The sequence below is a fragment of the Vicugna pacos genome, chromosome 1 (assembly GCF_048564905.1).
Source record: "Vicugna pacos chromosome 1, VicPac4, whole genome shotgun sequence".
In the NCBI taxonomy this organism is placed as follows: domain Eukaryota; kingdom Metazoa; phylum Chordata; class Mammalia; order Artiodactyla; family Camelidae; genus Vicugna; species Vicugna pacos.
In genome coordinates, this window is record NC_132987.1 from 76,833,666 (window position 1) to 76,856,735 (window position 23,070).

The 23,070-nt window shown below is 34.1% G+C and overlaps 1 protein-coding gene across 7 annotated transcripts in view; it reads right to left on the reverse strand.

Moving 5' to 3' along the window:
- DZIP3 (DAZ interacting zinc finger protein 3) overlaps positions 1 to 23,070 on the reverse strand; it is a 99,498-nt gene that overhangs the window by 71,871 nt on the left and 4,557 nt on the right. For 4 of the 7 annotated variants that reach the window (XM_072965641.1, XM_072965634.1, XM_072965635.1 and 1 more), the window contains exons 2-5: positions 13,895 to 14,006; positions 10,282 to 10,351; positions 5,982 to 6,137; positions 344 to 460 (exon numbers count right to left, since the gene is read on the reverse strand). In XM_072965641.1, the coding sequence (XP_072821742.1) occupies positions 344 to 460; positions 5,982 to 6,137; positions 10,282 to 10,351; positions 13,895 to 13,935 (384 nt within the window). In that variant the 5' untranslated portion in view covers positions 13,936 to 14,006. Of the gene's footprint in view, positions 1 to 343; positions 461 to 5,981; positions 6,138 to 10,281; positions 10,352 to 13,894; positions 14,007 to 19,902; positions 20,034 to 23,070 lie in introns of all 7 variants that reach the window. The other 3 variants (XM_072965624.1, XM_072965631.1, XM_072965630.1) reach the window with 2 other exon arrangements.

A 23,070-nucleotide genomic window follows, 5' to 3' on the forward strand; every position in this document is an offset into this window, starting at 1 on the left:
AAGAGCTGATTAATCATTAAGGGGAAAGGAAGGAGTAGTTTTTGAAGTTCACGACTCTCCATTCTAATTGGGAAAGCTTATTTTTACTAGTTCAAGTTTCTTTTTATTTAAGATGAACAATTTTATGGTAGGAAGGAAACTAGAATAGGCTTATTAAAGAGATGCAGTCATAAGAAAGTACAAAACACAGAAAAGAAGTTAATTTATCTGTACCTTTCTCTAGAGGTAAATGAGGAAAACATAAATTGGCCTACACCTTAAAATAAGCATTCATTAGCAGTTCTCTCATTGGAGAATGTTGTCCAAGTCCATTATTTCAAACTTTCAAAATTAAAACACTTACAGTATAATTAGTAGCTTGAATGTTCCTAAGTGCTGCTTCCAGTTGTGTTATTAAGAAACGTAACGTCAAAGCAGGAACAATTTCCTCCCCATTCTGGCTGTTAGCTGCAACTTCTCTCTATGGAAAATAATTGAATTGAAAATTTCCTTAAGTCAGAACAAACACCCACATATATTTTTATAATACAAATAATACACGCTCATTGTAGAAAATTTGGAGAATAGAGATAAAGATGGTTTAAAAAAATCCGTATGACCTAGATGAAACTGTTCTCATATGGATTTGTTTCTAAGTAGTTTGACAAATCTTCTTAGTAACTATTTCCTCAAAACACTAAAAAGCATCCCTATGCCTGCCAAGGGCTTGGCAACATCGACTCCTACTCAGAGGAAAGTCATAATCCCACTTCATTCTCATACCTTCTATTCTCTAACAGCTAAAATCTTCCTTCCAGACCTGAACCTTCAGTAAAAAGGAATGTCGGCTTTAAAAATACCAACACTAGGGCAAACCATCTTATGCTGTCATCAAATTGGAATAAAGCTAATATATGATTTATTATATACCATAGTTTGTTATTTACATGGATGAAATGAAAGGAAGAACTATATCTTATCTTTGCGTCCATTCTCCAATCCTGTGTACCCATAAGTGCTTGGCTTAAATTACATTATGTGTTTAATGATGTATTATCTGTGTGGGAAGTTTAATCTACACTTTTCATAACTTGTTTTCCAGTATATAATACTTTCCTGTTTTTCTCCTAGCCTAACCAGACACTTTACTTCAGTCTGTCTAACACTCAATTTAATGAAACTTTTCTCCCTCAATACATACTCCCTGAAGTAATCCACTGTCACCTTTTTAAATACATCTACAAACAATATTTAAAAATTTGACAGTCTCCAAATTTATATTCCAAGCTCAGAACTATCACCTAAATTCCAGACTCACAGATCTAACTATTCACTCAACAATATCTCTTGAATTTAAATAAGTATATAAAACATAACACTGAAGTTCCACCTTTGCCAAACAGTTTAGGTAGTTTCAGAACAATTCTCTCAATGAGAACTAAAAAAGCTGGATAAAATATAAAAAACATTTGTTTTGAAAGCAATGCAAAGCTACCAAGGCACTGAAAATCTCTGGGGCCAACGTGCAAGAGAGGAGGAAGGCCCGGAGACATGAGACTGAATTTTGGAGCCACTTTTCTCCCTAAGCAACTGCTGTATTCTGTTGTGGCTGAGATGCCAGGCAGGGCTTTCAGCAAACATGCAGAGTTCGGGGGAAAATTGGAGTGTGTGACCTGACAAAGAAGAGGGGCCCTGGCAAATACCTTATTCTTTTGGTTTGGACCCTGAAGAAATTTACCCTTAGAGTAAAAATGTCTGTTTTGGTTCCAGTTGGAAGCAGATCCTGATACAAGGATTTGAATGTAAGTAGTAGAGATGCAGAGGATAATGGTAGGGGAGTGGAGAAATGAATCAGAGAAGAGAAAGCAGCTTTAAATTAATAGGTACGGTATTAAGCTAGTTACCCACAGCGGGTGACTAGGGTTAATATAATAGGAAAACATGGAAAAATTTAAGCCTCAGTATTATCCAACTCAAGGGGAGAGAGAAATGGGATATTATAACTCCCAAGGCTTATTGACTGAGTGCTTTCTGAGGTAAGGGGGGGTTGGTGGTGGCAGTGTTAATTCCTTAGAACCTATGAACTGCCATGAGAAGTACAGCCTTCTGTAGTTCCAGAAAAAAAAAAAAAAAGGCCTGAGGCATAGAAATGGAGATATTGAAAATTGTCCAGAATATAATGAAATGATAGCATACAAGGGGCCATCGGGTATGGGCAGGGCACTAACAGTATCTGCTACAAAAGGTCAATCATAAATAGACTCTTTTTCACAAAAATAAGTAAAGCTTGGAATCATTTCAGTCACTAGCAGAATTAAGTGATATGCCAGAAAAGCACAAATATGCATTAATAAGAAAGATTCTGTCCTGTTTTTCTAGTTCTTCTCAAAGGAAGGTTGCTCTAAACCAACCTAGGCAGCCGCAGCAAGTAGTAAAATTCTGTATTACCCTTTAGATGACTATGGATTTTAAAAAATTTTATTGAGTTATAATTAACCTATAATATATTTTTGGTGTACAACATAGTGATTTGATATTTTTCTTATGACATCATTATGAAATAATCATTGCAATAAGACCAGTTACTATCCATCACCATACAAACTTGTTACAAAACTGATTATATTCCCTTTGTGTACATTACATCCCCTTGACTTACTTATCTTATAGCTATACGTCTGTACCTCTTAATCCCCTTCAGACAAAACAGATGGCTATGAAATTTGTATTGATGTTTTCACATTCATTCATGATTTTGGTTATTTTTACCCTCTGTTTTTTTTTAACATTCTTATCAAGCATTCATCAATTTTAATGGTCTTTTCAAAAAAAGGCAAGTTTTGATTTTATTGACCTCTTCCATTTTGTTTTATTCTATTTCATTAGGTTTTGCTATCTTTATTACTTCTTTTTTTCTACTCTACTTTTAACTTGCTGTTCTTCATTTAACTTCTTGAATTTTATGTTTGGATAACTGCTTCTTTTTCTATTATATGCATTCCAAGCTATAAATAATCCTTGCAGCACAGCTTTTATCTAATAACACAAATTTTCACATATATTTCTCATTCAGTTCCAAAATTCATCTAATGTCTAGTGTGATTTCTTCTTTGACACCTGGGTTAACTATATATATATCTTAACTTAGGAACAATGGTTTTCTAGTTTATCTATTTGTAACTAATTTCTAAATTAATTGTACAGTAGTTAGAAAACATACTCTACATCTTTTAATTCTTTAAAATCTGGTAAGACTTGCTTTGTGAACTAGTATATGGTCAATTTTTATAAATGTTCTATGTGCACTTAAAAAGAATACATATTTTGCCATTGTTGGCTGCAGTGTTACACATATTAGTCAGATCAAGTTTGGTATAGCTCTACCAATTTTGTGTTCATGTTCTATCAGTTCTCAAGAGAGCAATGTTAAAATCTCCCATTGGAATTGCTGATTTGTCATTTCCCCTTCAGTATTACCAATTTGTTATCTTATATGTAAAGTTCTGTATGTATTTGGGTCTATCTCTGGAATTTCTCTTCTATTTTCTAGACTTGCCTGTAGAGTCAAGAGCAAATGACACAATCTTTTAGTTATTAGAGCTTCATAGTAAGTTTTAATATCAATGTGGGCAAATTTCTAGCCACTCTTTCCATATTCTTCTGTATTTTCTTTGCTATTATTCCTTTAATATCCCATTTGAACTTTAAAATTAGCTTTTAGTAACAATAACAAAAAATCCTTCTATTATTTTTATTGTTCAGTATGTAATATCTGTAAATATCAATTTCAGGAAAATTGACAACTTTCTCAGATTGTGTCTTCCTACATGTATTGCTTTCCATTCAGGTCTTCATATCTTATCTTTAATAGAGTTTTAGAGATTTTTACTTATTGTTTTAATATAATGTATTGATTTCTAAACTTACCGTGAAGAAAATTAGGGTGTAGAGTATTCGGTAAAGACCTACCCCTAGAGATTTTGACTCTTTAGAACTAGTATGGGGTCAGAAGGGTTCATGTAGGTGGCTTAGGAAAAACTTTGAGAAACATTTGTTTATATCTTATATATTTCTTAAGTGTTTCCCTGGGTATTTTATCTTTTTTGTTGCCATAATAAAATACTTTTAGTACATTTTTACCTTCTAATTTGCTACTGTGTATGTGTATACACACACACACACACACACACACACACATTTATACATATATAAAAAACTGATTTCTATTTCTTGTTGTTGTTTCTCAGGGATTTCCAAAAAAGAAGGAAACAGTGGCATTATTCCATCAATTTCAAACCAGAATTCATATTGTGATAAATTCACCTCAGTTGAGGTTATAATTGTATATTAAGTCTTCGATATTTTCAGGGTTTTTTTGAATTTTTAATCATAATAGTATTAATTTGTTTCATTGAAATAATTAATGATATATTATTTCACAGAAAAGGCAAATGTGGCCTTTTCAAGATATCTATGGTGTTCTGCTCCCTCCTCCTAATTAATTGTCACAAAGAAAAGGGTAGATCATTTTCTTTAACTTTGGGAAATTACATTAATTTATAAACTGATACCCATCTTGGGCTGAGTTTCACAAATTGTTACCTAGTAAAACTATTTGTGGGGCAAATCTATAATACATTCTCTATAATATTTATCTCTTTTAAAAATCTAAAAGTCTCATTATTTTTCTTTATATCTTATATTTTTGAAAAATCTGTCAACATTTTACAAATTAGGAAAACTGAAAGCAGTCTGCTCTCCCAGGGGCACATTGTGGGCTATCAGAATTAGAATAAACACTAAAATCTTACAGTCAACAGCTTATAAACTACTAACCCACATTTCTACCATTATTCTTGAAAGGCTAGCAACAATTTTATTTGCTTAATTAATAAAAGTCTATAGTCAAAGCTGAAACCAAAACCCTTCACTAGATGTAAGATGGAGATTTCAAGACCTTAGTGACATTGTTATGAAAAGAAAGAAAGAAAGAAAGAAAGAAAGAAAGCAAGCAAGCAAGCAAGCAAGCAAGCAGAAGGGGAGGGGGCAGGAGTGAAGGAGTTGAGGAGGAAAGGGAAAGAAACAGAGAGAAGGGAAGGAAAGAAAAGAAAAGAAAAAGGATTCATTGTAAAATAAGAAGAAATACATATATGGACCTGTCCCTAGTTCCTGACAATATTTGGTCTTTGACTCTGGTTCCTGACACAGAGCTCCTAAAACCCTTGGGATTTCCTGGATAACAGGAGTGTTTTTTGTTCTAATGAGGTGACTCTTTTGGCTTCTGTTTAGGGGTTGATCACCAGAAAGACCAAGGCATGATTAGAAGCTTGGAACTTTCAGCCCCATGCCCAATGGAGGGGAGAGAAGCTGTAAATTGAATTAATAATTGATCATGCTTACATGATGAAGTCTTGATAAAAATCCTAAAGGACTGGTTTTTGGAGAATTTCCTGTTTGGTGAGCACATGCACATGCCAGGAGAGTGGTGTACCCCAACTCCACAAGGACAGAAGCTTTTGTACTCAGGACCCTTCTTTGCCCTATGCATCTCTTCATCAGACTGTTCAGCTGTATTCTTTATCATATCCTTCATCATGCAGTAAACAAAAATATTAAGTGTTCCCTTAAGTTGTGAGCTGTTCTAGTAAATTATTGAAACAAGAGGGATTATGGGAACCTCAATTTACAGCTAGTCAGTCAGAAGTACTGGGACAACCTGGACTGGTGACTGGCATCTGAAGTGTGAGCAGTCTTGTGGGACTGGGTCCTTAACTTGTGGGATCTGATGTTAACTCTAGGTGGGTAGTGTCGGAATTGAATTGACTTGTAGGACACCCAGTTAGTGTTGGAGAACTGATTGGCATGGAACTAAACCCACACATCTAGTGTCAGAAGTGCTATGGGTGTGGTAGCAGTGTGAGAGAAAAGGAACACAATGTGTTTTCCCTAGACAGTCATAGACAGAGGGTTGTACTTCTGTCCCAAAAACCAAATGATTGTACCTGCATAGTTTGGAAGGAAAAATCTTCTTGCAAGAACTTCTTGATGTGAGGAACCACTCCTTTTGGTAGAGTATTAATTGCATTTAATAACTTCTTCACTTCAAATAGTAGGTTAACAGGAACAAGATCAGCAGATGTGTCCTTTTCCTGTTTGTCCTAGGAGACAGTATTAAAAATTTACCCAGTTATCCCTATTCTTATTTACTCTAATATTAAAACTAGCCAAAGTATTTAAAAAAAAAAACAAAGTACCTTTATACACTATATGTAGATCACTATGACAGACTACAGAAAGTCCCCAAAAGAATAAGACATTCTCTCTGCTCTCGAGGAGCTTACAACGTAGACAGAAACTTAAGACCAAAACTCAAGAAGTTTTAATATAGGGAAGGCCATTATAAATGCATTTAAAAGTTATAAACAAAGTATAGTTTCAAAGATGGAAATAATTATACCTTTCTTTGTATGGTGGTGGAATGTATGGTGATGGGATGGGAAACATGAATGATTTTAGCCTTAAAGGTGAGTTAAGCCATAAAAAATGGTTGCCCTTGAGAAATACACAGCATGTATTGAATTAGTCCGTTTAAAGCATAAAAAATGCTAAGCTTAAAATATTGCATAGATTATTCTAAAAAATAATACAAAAACTGTATCTAACACTGCTTTTTATGTGACTAATGTTTCAGCTACTAAACACAGCAATTTGAAAATGAACAGAGTTGTAATACTTTATTTTTTTAACATTTTTTATTGATTTATAATCATTTTACAATGTTGTGTCAAATTCCAGTGTTCAGCACAATTTTTCAGTCATTCATGGACATATACACACTCATTGTCACATTTTTTTCTCTGTGAGTTATCATAACATTTTGTGTATATTTCCCTGTGCTATACAGTGTAATCTTTTTTTTTTTTTAACATTTTTATTGATTCATAATCATTTTACAGTGTTGTGTCAAATTCCAGTGTTCAGTACAATTTTTCAGTCATACATGGACATATACACACTCATTGTCACATTTTTTTCTCTGTGATTTATCATAACATTTTGTGTATATTTCCCTGTGCTATACAGTGTAATCTTGTTTATCTGTTCTACAATTTTGAAATCCCAGTCTATCCCTTCCCACCCTCCACCCCCCTGGTAACCTCAAGTCTGTATTCTCTGTCTATGAGTCTATTTCTGTCCTGTATTTACGCTTTGTTTTTGTTTGTTTGTTTGTTTTTGTTTTTGTTTTTTAGATTCCACATATGAGCGATCTCATATGGTATTTTTCTTTCTCTTTCTGGCAAGTAAGCCAGAAAAGTAGTAACACTTAAAATGACATTCTCCAGGAGCATCCATGCTGCTGCAAATGGCATTATGTTGTCGGTTTTTATGGCTGAGTAGTATTCCATTGTATAAATATACCACTTCTTCTTTATCCAGTCACCTGTTGATGGACATTTAGGCTGTTTCCATGTTTTGGCTATTGCAAATAGTGCTGCTATGAACATTGGGGTGCAGGTGTCATCCTGAAGTAGATTTCCTTCTGGATACAAGCCCAGGAGTGGGATTCCTGGGTCATATGGTAAGCCTATTCCTAGTCTTTTGAGGAATCTCCACACTGTTTTCCATAGTGGCTGCACCAAACCGCCTTCCCACCAGCAGTGTAAGAGGGTTCCCCTTTCTCCACAGCCTCTCCAGCATTTGTCATTTGTAGATTTTTGAATGACGGCCATTCTGACTGGTGTGAGGATGTAGTTTTGTAGTTTTGATTTGCATTTCTCTGATAATTAGTGATATTGAGTATTTTTTTCATGTGCTTTTTGATCATTTGTATGTCTTCCTTGGAGAATTGCTTGTTTAGGCCTTCTGCCCATTTTTGGATTGGGTTGTTTATTTTTTTCTTATTGAGTCGTATGAGCTGCTTATATATTCTGGAGATCAAGCCTTTGTCGGTTTCACTTGCAAAAATTTTCTCCCATTCCGTAGGTTTTCTTCTTGTTTTACTTCTGGTTTCCTTTGCTGTGCAGAAGCTTGTAAGTTTCATTAGGTCTCATTTGTTTATTCTTGCTTTTATTTCTTCTAGGAGAAAATTTTTGGAATGTATGTCAGATAATGTTTTGCCTATGTTTTCCTCTAGGAGGTTTATTGTATCTTGTCTTATGTTTAAGTCTTTAATCCATTTTGAGTTGATTTTTGTATATGGTGTAAGGGAGTGTTCTAGCTTCATTGTTTTACATGCTGCTGGTCCAGTTTTCCCAACACCATTTACTGAAGAGACTGTCTTTATTCCATTGTATATTCTTGCCTCCTTTGTCAAAGATGAGTTGACCAAAAGTTTGTGGGTTCATTTCTGGGCTCTCTATTCTGTTCCATTGGTCTATATGTCTGTTTTGGTACCAATACCATGCTGTCTTGATGACTGTATGTAATACTTTAAATTAGAAATAAAGTAGTATAATAAAATGAGTTATGCACACTCTCAATTCAGTCAGAATAAACAGTGACAATCTTGTGACTTCAGAAACTGATCCTTATAGATTTACAAAGCCATAGTTAACGGTTAACTGATAGCTATACAGTCAAGTCTTGCTGGATTTCCTATTTTCTATTAGTTATGAGGAACAATAAGTAATAGAAACGAATAAAGGGCATGAAATGGATGGTGGCTTTCCTTCAAACCTTAACAAGGTACCTATTCTCTTCTGAAACTTTGGGAACATGAATATGTTGCTAAGGACCTCTGAATATCAGAACAGACAGATTCTCACTGCAGAGGCCATACAGAGTCATTGAAAATGCCCTCGTGGGGGATGACTCCAACTGCAAGGCTTCTAACAGACCTGGAACGATCCAGAAAAGTGACTAGGAACCAATAAAATCCACTGCAGGACTATCTGTCTAATCTCCCCTTCTGAGTCTGAGTCTTAAATTGAGAGTCCTCCATCCCCAATAATACCTAATCAATACATCTTACATTTTATAGTACTTAATTATATTTACATCCAAAAAATGTAGAAAATGTTAACAGTTTGTTCAATCTCAGTAAAGGGTATCTAAGTATTCATTATATTATTCTTGCAACTTTTCTGTAGGTTTGAAATTTTTCAATAAGTTAAAAAAAAACTTCCCCCAAATAACCAAACAAACCCTTATAAAGAATGACCATTGTCAATAGTGCATATATTTCAAACTAAAGGTCAATCTTGTAGTCAAAAGTTACTGTAGAATCATTTAATAATAATTACCAAATTAATAATAATTACCAAATTGATCCACAAGCAAGATTATGGCATGAATATAAATTTTTCTACAGGAAATATTATAAGCCTCATGCCTGTTAAATCTATCTTATTATAAGTACAATTTTAATTTTTTAAGTTAGTTGTCAAAATATTTGATGATGAATCCATTTTTGCAAAATAGATTTAGCATCTAAGCCAAATTCAAATCAAAGTTATCACCTCCTCTGCCTCTGTATTCCCAAATCTGTATCTAGAAATGTCCTTTCTGGATCTAATCCTCCTGGTCCAACTGTACATCCCCATGTACATTTGCATATCTTGTATTTCCTTTGCAATATTTTTTATGGTGATAACCTCATGCAGGTGAATACTATGGTTATTTTATATCCTTACATTTTCTTCTCCTAAGTTACTGGATAACTTTTATAAACTTTATTAATAAGTGGACATCAACCATTATACAAAATTAAGTGGAGGGTAAAAATTGCACTGACAAGAATCTAACAAATAAATACCTCTTCAAACATCCTTCACTAAATTAAGCACATGTAATATTCCCAAATATGTTATGTATATTTTTTCAATTTACCATAAAGTATAGTCACTGGCAATAAAAGCCTTATATTAGTATATAATTCAGTTATTCTCATTCATTTAGAACTGGAGGTTCTGAAACAATGATGATTAAAAACAGGAAAGAGAATTCAGAAACAACTCAGTGAAATTTCTTACTAAAATTATCTGTGTATGTTTTCTTTGTGTATAGTGTTCATTTTGTTTGAATTTTGCTTTAAAGACAAATAGACTTCTTAAAACTGATTGTTAGGATGTTTCTGGGCAAATCAATTCAATTATCTACTAATTTTAACTTACAGTGAAGACTGGTGCTTAGAATGATAACTTTGAGATACAAATATTAATTATCAAAGAAAGATTTAACCATAACCACTAAGGTAGGAAAATTTTTAGCAGGTAATTAAACTGATCAAATTTAGCATTATATTCTCATACATTAGTCATTATTAGTTAACTAACAGTTAATGAAAATTAAATTTTCTCTTACCAGTTGATCAGTTGATTTTTCTACCTTATTCTTGGTTTCCTCCTTAGCCTGTTCCTCCACAGGAGGATCCCTATTTTAAAGAAGAAAACGTATATTCAGGGCATCTCCTTACAAAGAATACAAATTGTAGTAGTACAAAGATAACATGAATTTTTGCCTGAAAATTTCAAAAGTGTAAACAATATGTACCAAAGACTGGTAATATTTCTTTAGAGACTCAAGTTAAAGAAAAGCCCTTTACTGGATGGTGGCAGAGAGATCAGAAAGCTGAAATAAAAATTCTTTCTTCTTTAACAGACACACAATAGACCAAAATAATGGGGGAAATTAACTTTATAGCACTCTTTCAATGTAAAAAAAAAAAAAAAAGACTGAAAGGGTTGATGTTTCGTTTTATGTATATATATGTTTATGAAGATAATTAAGGTTTGGAAAAGGTCTATCTTACGCAGATCATTTTCTTTTTTGTTTCAGATTCCTAGCATTACAATTGCCCAGTTTTCCAAAATTACTTTTTTTATTTGAGGCAAAGTATCATGTTTAGAAATTATTAACTATTTTTGTGAAAAGGAGTAACTTGACAAGTTTTGCTTTTGCCATGGGCTTCAAATGTGAACATATGCAGTATTATTTATTAAACTGAAACATTTATTTATAAAATTGCTTTTGCCTACATACAGAACCATGACACAGGATTCATAATATAAGAACCGTAACATAGGGTTATGTATGATTTATATAATTTTCTTAATTCTATAAACCAGCAGAGATAAAATGAGGTGAGAAACTTATATCAATTGATTTATTTATTTAGACTTTTACTTTCTAACTATTATCCTATTTTACTTCACATTTATGTACTCACTTAACAATCATTTATCATCTACTAAGTACTGATTTTGTCAAGGGAAACTAGGACAGGTGGTGAAAGTTTCAATAAAAGATGATTCATACACATAAATAATACTTCACAATATTGCTTTTTAAAGTGTCATGGTAAAGACACTGTTAACTATCTCTTCTTCTATTCCTAAGCCCCAATCCTAAAAGGAATACAAGGAACTTGTATCATCAAGAAATGAAAAATACTGCAGCAGTATTCTGCACACTCTCCAGATGTGAGAAAAAATACAAAACATTCTCAAAGCATATACTCTACTTACTAATTCTATTTCATGATCACTCATTCCTTAACCCAGTAGTTCTCAGTCCCAGATGCATATTAAAACCACCTGTGAAACTTTGGAAACATCCAGATGTCCAAACTCTAATTCAGAGCTTCTTAATCAGTAGTGGGGGACATGGGCTTCCATATTTTCTATAGGTTCCACCACAAATTTCAATGTGTAAACTTAACTAACTCACACTTCCTCCCCAACATTAAAATTGCTCTAATAAAAGTTGCTAATGAAATCCTATTTGCTATTGCAACAGCTTTGTCTTAAGTTTTGATTCTACCTGACCTTTCTGCATCATTTAACGTTATCCATCATATTCTCCAACCCTCCTTCGCAACCTCTGCATCCTTTGTTGCTGCTGGTTCTCCTAGTCTTTCCATCCTTCCAGCTGTCCACTTCTCAAGTTTGTACCACTGGCTATCCCTCTTCTTCTCACTCACTTTATTCATTTATTATTTTAATAATATTCAATATAGAACAGGAAGGTACATCAGCAGTCATATATGGCAGCCACTTTATTCTATAGATGGGTAAAACTGACGCCCAGAAAGGTTATGTAACTCGTTTTAAGTTACACACTGGGGACTAGCAAAGCTAAAACTAAGTGCAAGATTAGTATTTTTCTTTTGCTATTCTGCCACTTTTATCACCTGTGTACTTTATTCTGCTGCTGAGAGAGGCTGAAATTTTGCTATAACATACCTGAAATGTATATAGTATACAGTATAGTATATAGTATAGTAATATTCCATTTTTAATTCTTTTTTCATATTACATTTTCTACTTTAATCAATCTCACTTATGCCCATGAATAAACACTGTCAGATAGGGATCAGGGCCCTGCTTCTTATTCACTACTTTACCTTCAAGTATCTAGCCCAACATCTGACATAAAGTAGGTACTCAAATATTTATTGAATAAATGACTAAATGCAAAAACAAACAAATAAGTGAGCAAACTTCCATGAATTCAAACAGCACCTCATTCTAATGATTCCCAAATCGGTATCTCCAGCCTTAACTGCTTTTTGATGCTACAGCTACACATTTCCAACCACCCACTCAACAATCTCCATTAAGAATGTCTTAGGGGCACCTCAATCTGCTCATGTCCAAAGCTAAATTCATTATCTGTCCTCTCTTTTACTTTCTCAACACACAGTAAGCCTGTCTGCTTTTGTGATCCCCATATTAGTGAATGGTAGAGATTTCCTTCTGGTCATGAGAAACCTTCAGGCCACTTCTACTTCTCTTTGCCCCTATTCTCACATTTAAGCAGTCAGAGAATTCTGTTGATTCTAGTTCTATAAATCCCTCCTTTCTTACTATTTACTATTCCTACCAATGCAAGCCTTCATTGGCTTCTTCCTGAACTAATACAAGTGTCATACCTTGTCATCCTTCCCACTATCAATAGAGGTAGTCTTCCCAAAAGAGTATAAAATTTCATTTCTTTTCTTAAAATGTCAATGGCTCTGCACAAAATAAAGCTAAATTTCTTACCAGGAGTCAAAATCCTCCCCAAGAATTTATCTTACTTATACTTGCTGCTTTCTCAGCCAAACAACCTCCCATCTGCTCTGCTTCAATACCCATCAGAAGCTGTCTTTATTCTTTAAAGCTCAGTTCAAATGTCACCTTGTGGAAATCCACTGAACCCTAGTCAATAATTATTGTTCCCTTTATACACAGCCACAGCATCTCTAATGTTAACACTTATGCATACACTTTCCCTAAAGATAAAATAATTTTTATATATTTTCCTATTATAATTCTCCCTAAGTATATATATTTTATCTTAGTCTTTACTCCCTAAGACCAAGGAGATCAGTACATGCTTGTAATATAACACATTGCTTATTATATGAGATAGCTAAAGGTGGGAACTCCTTCTCCAATACTAACCTGCTGTTCAACATTAAATGGGAGAGGTATGGCTGAACTTTCCCTAATTGGAGAGGTCAGACTGACATCTGGCCTAGGCCCAACTGAACCAGGCAGTAGAGTCTTCTGTGTTATGCTTAGGTTACCTTATAAAATGGGCATAATAACAGCATCTACCTCATAGACTTGTTATGAGGTTTATATAAGTTAATGTTTGTAAAAGCATTTAAAACAATACCTAGAAAAAGTAAATCTATGTAAGTGCTTGTTAAATAAAAAATAAAACATTACTTGTTGAGCATGCCCCAAGTGTGGCAAGCTATGGTACATTTTTCAGTTCTTAACTATTTACCAAGGGTGTGGTCCTTAGAGAAATTTTGTAAAATTAGACTTCACCCAGTCTACATCCTCTACTAATCAAAGATGCTAAATTGTCTTGAAACATAAGGGTATCACATTCACACTAGTTTTCCAAGGTTATGTGGAAAAGACAAATGTCATGTCTTCAGAATGCAACAAATTCATTTGGCTTTTATCAACCCATCCCTTACCTCACAAGAAATTCTTCTGGTAGAGAATCCACAGAATCCATGCTGCACAATGTTTTTTGCAAAAGTCTTATTCTAAAGCTTGCAGGCTGACTTTTACTCCTGCTGTTTAAAACTGCAAGAAAAATAATATTTTTAGTAGGAAGGTAGGAGGCTTTCATTCTTTCACCCCATTATCTAAACAGTACATGAAAATTTTGAATCTGCTATAAAAGAAAATGAAAATCACATAGCTTCCTAATCTAAACATAAATCACTGCCTGTATTTTAATACACTTAATTTTTCCCAAGTACAGATATATTTTATCAATTTGTAATCATATTGAATAGGCAATACTCTAACTTTTCCACCAACGAACACTATATCAAAAACATTTTTCACATTATTTTATACTCCTAGTAAACATTCTCAATGGCTACATAACAATTGGTTGACTGGGGTTTCCCTGACTATTTCTTATAGTTGGACATTTAGATTGTTTCCCATTTTTTTCATTATAAATAATTAGTATTGTGATAAACTGCATTGCCCATAAAGTCTTTTTTATATTTATTATTATCACCTTATAATAAATTCTCAGAAATAGAATTCCTAGGTCAAAAGACACAAATATTTTAAGTCTTCTGGTATATATTGCTAAATGACTTTTCAAAAGGTTTGTAATAATTTATTTCCTATAGAGGTATAAGAAGTACCTCTTTAACACAATCTTGATAGCACTAATTGTTTTGTTTTCTTTTAGTCTAACTACTTTTTCTAACATTTCTAACATTGAACTACTTTTTCCTAAAACTGTATTTCTAGCTCCATAAAATACAGAGGTGGGATGCAAAGAACTCTTGCATATTCTCTAGTACAAATATCAATAGATGTTGTGGATGTTTCCTGAAAGAAACAAAAAAAAAATACCAAGGCAAATAAATGAAAACAAAAGGGGAACAGAGTATCATCATTATATCTATTTATTATACAGCTTTCTATTTATCCCAACACCAACTCTTCTAAAATTAGTCCCATTTGATCTCTTTTACTGAGAGTTCAAGCCATCAGACTCCATTGCCTTCAGAGAGGCTGACTTCTTTTTCTGATCCCTCTGTACATAAGGCCAGGAAGTGTTAGCATGAATGCATGTAAAAACTATTGCTTGGTGCTTTGGGGCAAAGAAAGAAATGAGGAAAAATAAAAGATAGTGGTAGCAATAGCATAAATAAAACAGACTTAGAGTACCTTGTTGCCAAGCACAAGACTGGATAATGTTCTCATCTGTTGCCTCTGGACTGTTTATTTATTTCAGTAACTGGGTAGCCAGTTTCTCTAAAAGATTATTAAAACATACCCCAAAATTTGAGCGGTAGAACTTTTGGAGTTCCATTACTAAAAGGCAATTCAGCACAGGTAACTCTCAAGTCAAAAAAACATGTTCCACAAGATCATTGTAAGTCACCTATTAAGAATTCAGATTGTGGTATATTTATACAATGGAATACTATTCAGCCATAAAAACAGACAACATAACACCATTTGCAGCAACATGGATGCTCCTGGAGAATGTCATTCTAAGTGAAGTAAGCCAGAAAGAGAAAGAAAAATATCATATGAGATCACTCATATGTAGAATCTAAAATAAAAAACAAACAAACAAAACATAAATACAAAACAGAAACAGACTCATAGACATAGAATACAAACTTGTGGTTGCCAAGGGGGTGGGGGGTGGGAAAGGATAAACTGGGATTCCAAAATGTAGAATAGATAAACAAGATTATACTGTATAGCACAGGGAAATATATACAAGATCTTATGGTAGCTCACAGAGAAAAAAATGTGACAATGAATATATATATATGTTCATGTATAACTGAAAATTGTGCTCTACACTGGAATTTGACACAACATTGTAAAATTATTATAAATCAAAAATGTTAAAAAAAAAGAATTCAGATTGTGTTTTCTCAAAGGAACATTGTTTTAAATGAGACTGAGTCTCCCAAAAAGTCAGAAAAAGACAACAACACACAGAAAGGAAGAAGAAACTGTAGGACCTGACCCTCCTAAGCTTTGAGGTCTGAGTATCTTGTCATAAATAAGCATTAATAATGGGGGAGGGGACAACTCAGTTACTGGTATAAGGGCTAAAAGAAGTCCTGAGGGGATCATGAGGAAAACAGGTATTCCTAATTATGAGACTGTCTATACTCTGTATGTGACTCACAGCAGCTCTAAGTTACACAGAAAGTCTTGAGAAACAAGAGAAATTCTCCAACAGTTCAATGATAGCTGATACTTCTTAATCAAAACAAAAATGCAAAGATTCACACACAAAGACTTCCATCTAAATTCCCTCATTTAAAACAGAGCTTCCTTATGCCTCTCAGTTTTTTGTCCATCCCTAACAAAACATTTCTTGCTGTCAGTATTAAAATAACTTACCTATGCAGAACCTGGTTCTCCTAGGTACATTATTTTATTTTGTACTTTTACTTATTTTAAATTCAGTAAGCAAGATCATACACCTATTTAAATTTGCATTCTCTGTTTAAATATCAATGGAAGATACAAACCTAAAAACCAATAATGAAGCAGAGAGAGGTTGGATAAACCTTGTTATTCTTTCACACTAAATCAGATCTGCTTCATCTCTTTAATAAAGCTGTATAGAAAAGGACATGGCTTTGAGAGTTTTAGGATTGTGATCAAGCTGTTTTTCTTTTATGGTTTCTATAACCTCTCTGGTTATTTTAATAAAAAGTTAACAGGCATCATTTCATAGCCAGAGCATACAACGTATGACTTTTCCAGACAAAACAATCCCCTCATTTTCAGAATTTAAAAGCTCAGACATGTATACTTCTCCCTCTGGTAAGCTCTCTTGCAGTCAGTAGCTGTTTGCACAGATCACAGTGAGGCTGAAAAGAAAGAAGGACAATCCTCTGGCAACAAAGGTAAAGAGGACAGAAGGCATCTGCCAAGCTATTCAGTGTTCAGCTTTGAAAAGAAAAGGGTATAAAATTAACCAATAAATCAGAAGACACTTGTATCCTGAATTAAGGGTTAAGAAGAGCTAATGGCTTTCTTTTTCAGCCTGCTTAAAAATACAACCTGATATGAATCTCTGTGATGAAAGGTTTTCCAGGAGAGAGGATCATCAATCCCATCATTCCCCAGAAGCTGAACAGATGTGTGGCAAACCCTACTAGCAAAGAGCAGCAGCAGTAGCACTTGACAGCCTCTGCTGGGAAGGAAGGCGTAAGTGCCTAGCAACACAAAGGAAGCAGCCAGCCTGAAATGTTGCCACTGTGCTTCTAAAATAATACAAAGTTCTTACCATTCTAGGAGAGGCTGAAGGAAACCTTTAAAATCAGGGTTAACATAGGAGAAAGGGTAAACCTGTTTTCCCTTGGTGTATTCATTTCAATAGACTTATCCAGTCAGCAGGAAACTAAACATTTATTTTGCCTTCCTGCAACTGAGAAACTGCTCTTCTGCAGGAACTTATAGGTTCTGGCTGGTTGATCATAGGGCAAGCTAAAGTTCAGTGTCAATTTACAGTGCACCTTCATCCACCAACCAAAATGATTTTATCTGCAGGCTGTTTCACTGGTTGAAAACTAAGGTACTGCCATCCTTATCTTGATAACTGTTAAATATCTTTTTTACTCCATCTCTACCTTTTTTACTCCCAGCTCCCACTTTTCCTCTTATCTACATAAAACGAAACATTTTTTTAAATTGTGAAGAGTTGTTTTTTCCTCCTTTAAAAGCTGTGCATATTCACATCTAAGTAGGCATAGCTCTCATTTATAATTTTTTTAAATCATTCATTTAAACATTTACCTTGTAGCACTCTTACCACTTCCCTAAACTGTATATAGGCACATTATTTTTTAAATCCACTCAAATGCTCATCTTAATTAAGTCATCTGACCAAGTTAGAGGATCTAATTGGCCAAGTTTACATTTCAAAGTATGGGTGGACGTCCTATGAATTCGCTACCCTTGTCAGCTCTGATACTTACAGATCACACAATGCCAGGTGGAAAAAGTGAGTAATATTAGTGTAAAAAAACAGTGAAAATATTAAAGTTCGCTCTTCTCAATGCTATTAATTTCAAAACAAAGTAATATACATGGTATTTTTCAAGAAAGGAATTCAATTATTGAAAATTTTTATTATGCCCACTAAATCAGGGTTTCTTGGCCCTAGTGACATTTGGGCTAGATAAATCTTGGTTATAGAAAGCTGTCTTATGCATTTTAATGATGTTTAGCAACATCCCCAGCTACTCAGTAGATGACAGTAGCAACACTCTCCCACCTCTCAGCCCCACTGTAGCAACCAAAAATGTCTCCAAACACTGCCAAATGTCTCCTGAGGGAAAAATTGCCCCCAGTTGAGAATTACATAACTAAATGAGTAGTTAAAATGGAAAAGATTAACTAAATGAACATAAAACAGATTGTTCCCTGGAATAAAAAAGACCATCCTGTTATTAGGTATTATGTATAAACACAAACAACAAATCATTTGTCTACGAGGAAGAGAAATGATAATGTATCTCATTAAGTCTCCAACAACATCAAATATAAGTTGAGAGGCCGTACAGAACTGGTAGTTAAGAGCACAGAGACACTGGAACCAGTCTGCAAGGGTATGTAAATCTGCTTCAACACATACTAGCCATGCAAACTAATGTGAAATTAATTAACACCTTGGTGCCTCAGTTTCATCGTCTGAAAAATGGGGATAAAGATGGTATGTGATTCACAGAGTTGTAGTGAAGAGTAAATGTTTAAAACATGTAATAGAACAATACCTGGCATATATATATTAAGCACTATGTAAGTGTTCCTATCATCATCTTCACTTAATTTTGCTTAAATTTGTGTCAAAATCAGTTCACTTTCCTTCTAATTCTCTACCTTGGAGAAATGCTATTGTATGAAAAGGAATGGTAATAATTAGACTTAAGAATCGGGACAAAAACACTTTTCAACTATATACCAAATGGCACACATGGCAGCTTACTTTGCATATGTTTGGCACCTCGCATTTTTCACATCAGCACATATACATCTGCCATATTCCTTAAACTGCATGGCATGCCACTGTATAAATGTATCATTTTACCAGACCACTACTGATAAATACTTCAATTGTGCCCAATTTGTGTGTGTTTGTTTTTTGCTATTATAAACAATGCTGCAATAAACAATATTGAACATGCATCTTGGTAAAATTTTGAAATCTATTCTAAAAAGCTGGGTTTACTATTTCAGCATTGAATTCAATGTACTCTAGAATTTCATGGGTCTGTTAATAAAGTAAACTCTGACAATGCTAGTTATCATTCCTGCTAAATTTTGCCAAAAGAATTCCAAAAACTCCTTTGAGATATGAGATGTTTTGGCCACATATGGAAAGTATAGTAACCACTTCAAGGCTGAAAAAAACCATGAAGAGGACAGTTTCTAAGAACAATTCAAGATATTTGTGATGGGAGTTCCTTAGAATCAAAACTAACTATTTTTTGCAGGTGCTCTGTGGCTCTAGAACTTTCAAAGCCTTTATTTCTCACATGCTAGATAGCACTGGGTAAACAAGAAGGACAGGTTAGACTCAAAGAATAACAGTTTGTACCACCAGTGTTATTAGCTGTGTGAAGAATGAACATAGTCTACTGACTATTTGGTTTTCTAATTTTTCATAAATTTCTTCCATTTTGTATTTGTTTAGGTTCTTGGCAAAGCCTCAAAATGAACACACTTAGACAAGGGAGGCCAAAACAATATTTTCTCTCAAGGAAAAAATATATAGCTTGCTTAATTAAACTCCAGGACTAACAGACAATGGCTAGAATATCTTTGCCAAAGTTATCAGGAACCGAAGATATTTTCTGCCTCAAATGACCAGGATACTCACTGTCTACCTCAGCTCTTGCCATTTAGCAAAGATCATTGTTAGCACTACCAGGCAGCTTATACCAGAAAGCAAGAAACTTGCAGTGCATACCCAATGCCCCATCCTTATAAATCTGCCAACATAGGGAATATCCATGCCAAAATTAGCATCTTGCCTGAAGTAGGTTTTCAGTTCTCTTCAGATCTATTCAGTCAGTTATCCCTGGACTTACACAGGCAAACCTACAAAACATACACATTAATTTGTTATAAATATTTGAAATGTACCTACAGTAAATATGCACAGGTTAGAATTTACCTGAAAAAAATCCAGGTATTTATCTACCCATCAGTTTCAGGTAGCATTGTCAAAACCACGCTGCTCAGAAATGTAACTAGGACCACTGAAAGAACCCTGTTACCCCCAAACAAACTCTTCAAAAGTGCAATATTTTCAGCAATTTAAAAATACTATGTTGTCATTAGAATTGTTAGACAATAATGAAAAAAGGAAACACGACAGAATGTTGAGACATGATACATGCAGGGAATGGAGAACACAATATGTACTGGACTCCTCCACTACCAGTGACTTTACCCAAATCCAACTTGATCCCACATATATAAGAAAAGTAGCTATCTCTCATTATCTCAGAAAGGCTTACTTTTGTAAGAAGGGTTTAATATTTAGATGAGAAGGCAGATCAAGCTTTCAGCTTCCATTATATGAAATAAGCTGGGTATATTAACTTTAGTTTCATTGAAAATAAGATTAATTTTCAGCAGGGGTCTAGGCTATACATCTAGGCATCCTGACTACACATCTGATTTCCACACAACTCTGAAAAATGTATTACTGTCATCCATTTTAAAAATTAAGAAGTTCAGGCTTAGAGAATTTACATGGCTAATAAATCAATAAGAGCAGGAATTCATGTCCCAGTTAGTGAAACTGCAAATTCCATAGTCCTTACACTAGTCTCATTAAGTGTGACATATTTGACTTTATAATAAGCTTAGTGTACAATTTATGAACTAAACTAGATAATATGCACATAAAAACACAGAAACAAAACTATTTACATGACCTTCCTGGTCTGTAAATGATATTGTAAGATAATTAATTTTGTCAGCTTAATATTTCATTGTATACTACTCACATTAGTTTTTGCTAAGAGAATTCATTTAATCAACAAAACAATTCAGAACAATGCCAGATACTATACCATATATGGTACCTGTTTAAATACTCTGTTAAAGGTTAAAGATTTTAGAGATCTTAAGAAGATTTTAGAAGACTTCTCTAAAGACTTCTCTAAAATCTTTTCTTTTTGGATCACATACTTCTAAGGAAGTAAATCTGAGAATACATGAATAGCAATTCATTTGTGTTATCCATGCTATTGTAAGCACCACTACAATATAAAAGAGAATGAGATTAAAATAAGTAAACAGATAAGTTCTACTATTTGCTCCCATATCCTAATAGCCAGTTTCACATATCTCAGGAGTCCATACTCTACTTTGGACACCCATCTTAGAAAACAACTTCACTTTTTAACTCAGGAAACAGATTTCATAAACTCGATAATATCTATTTCCTAAAGGACAAAAATTTTTTAAAGGAGATATGCAAAGGACCCGGCTCTGCACAAAGTAGGACTTCAGAAAATACTAGTTATAATTAAAAATAGTATAACTTTTAAATAAAAGTATCTCACTTTCACTTTTACTTATCTACAAAATTAGATTCAGAAACAATTGATAGTACTTCTGTGGGTTTTTTAAAGGCAAACTTTTGATTTTGAGATATGATGTGAACTTGATGTGAAATCGAGGGACAAAAATATTGACCCAAATTATCCAAACTTTCTATTCTTAACCCAGAGTTGAATTGTGAAATTTATAGGGAAAAAATCAGGAACTGTTTGAAAAGTGAGAAAGTTAATTTTATGGTCTGGCAAATCATTTAGAGATTAGCGGAATCTTAATTTTTGATAGGAAAGGAAACAGGAAGAAGAATAATTGTAAAGGGAGAATAATTTTGGTTTATTTAGGTTTTCTGGCTTTGTGGTAAAGGTTAACATTTCTGCAAAGTGAGAATTGACATTAATTGTACAGACTTTTTTCTGGCTCTGTGTAAAGTGTAAAATCAATTTACTATTAGTACATATTTCAACTGTTTAACCCATAGTGGGGACATAGTATCCAATTGACCCCATGCCTAGACCTGTGCCAATTTTTTACCACTGAATTCTTTGCCTTGAATCTTTGGAGCCTGGACCAATGGTACTTTTGTTCTACCTGCTATTTCTGCCTACTGAGTAAGCTCAGTTTTACATTTGGCCTCATGCCCCCACTAGCATGGAAGCCCCACTAAGTCAGGAAAGTTTTTTAATCCCTTTGCTATAATACTGGTGCTTACAGCAGTAACAGTACCTGCTGTACCTACTTCAAGCACTCAATATTGATTTAAAGAATGAAGTCACTGATCTTTCTGCATACATCCAGGCCTCTGAAGGCAGAAGTAAAAAAGTGACCCTCAGTGTAGATTAAGACTGCCTTCTCTGTTGATTCCTCCTTTATAAGTCAAAAGCAGCCCAGATGCTACAATAAGATGGGTCGCAAGAGACAACCATGGGGTCAAGATAGGTCCCCTGTCCCCTGGCAACTATGTCTCCATGTTCTTTGTTGGTTCCTCCACATCTCTCCAATCTCTAAATACTTAAGTACTTGGGGTTCAGTCTTTTCTATCCTACTCATTCTGTATTATTCAGTCTTGAGGCTTTAAATTTCTATCTCCAGCCTTGACTTCTCCCTTAACGCAAATAATATATTCAACAGTCTACTCAACAGCTCTCACATGTCTAGTAGACACCTCACTGTAACTGAAACTGAGTTCTTGTTATCTCCCCTTCACAAAACAGCTGAAGCAGAGCCACCCAGCCAAGTCAGGCTTAGATCAGACTAACAGCAGTTAACCAACAGACCAAGAAATAAATGCTCACAGTTTTAACCTCTGAGTTTTGAGGTAATGTGTTATGCAGCAAATACTAATCAATACCCCACCCTAACTAAAATTATAATACTCCATCCTGACTCTGATATTTCCTATTTCTCTTCCCTTTCTTTTCTTCCATAGCACTTGTTACTAACATTCATATATTTTACTTATATATCTTGCTTACTGTCTATATCCTATATTAAAATAAAAGCTCTACTTGGGCAGAAATTTTTGTCTATTTGATTCACTGCAGTATCCCCAGAACCTAGAAATGTA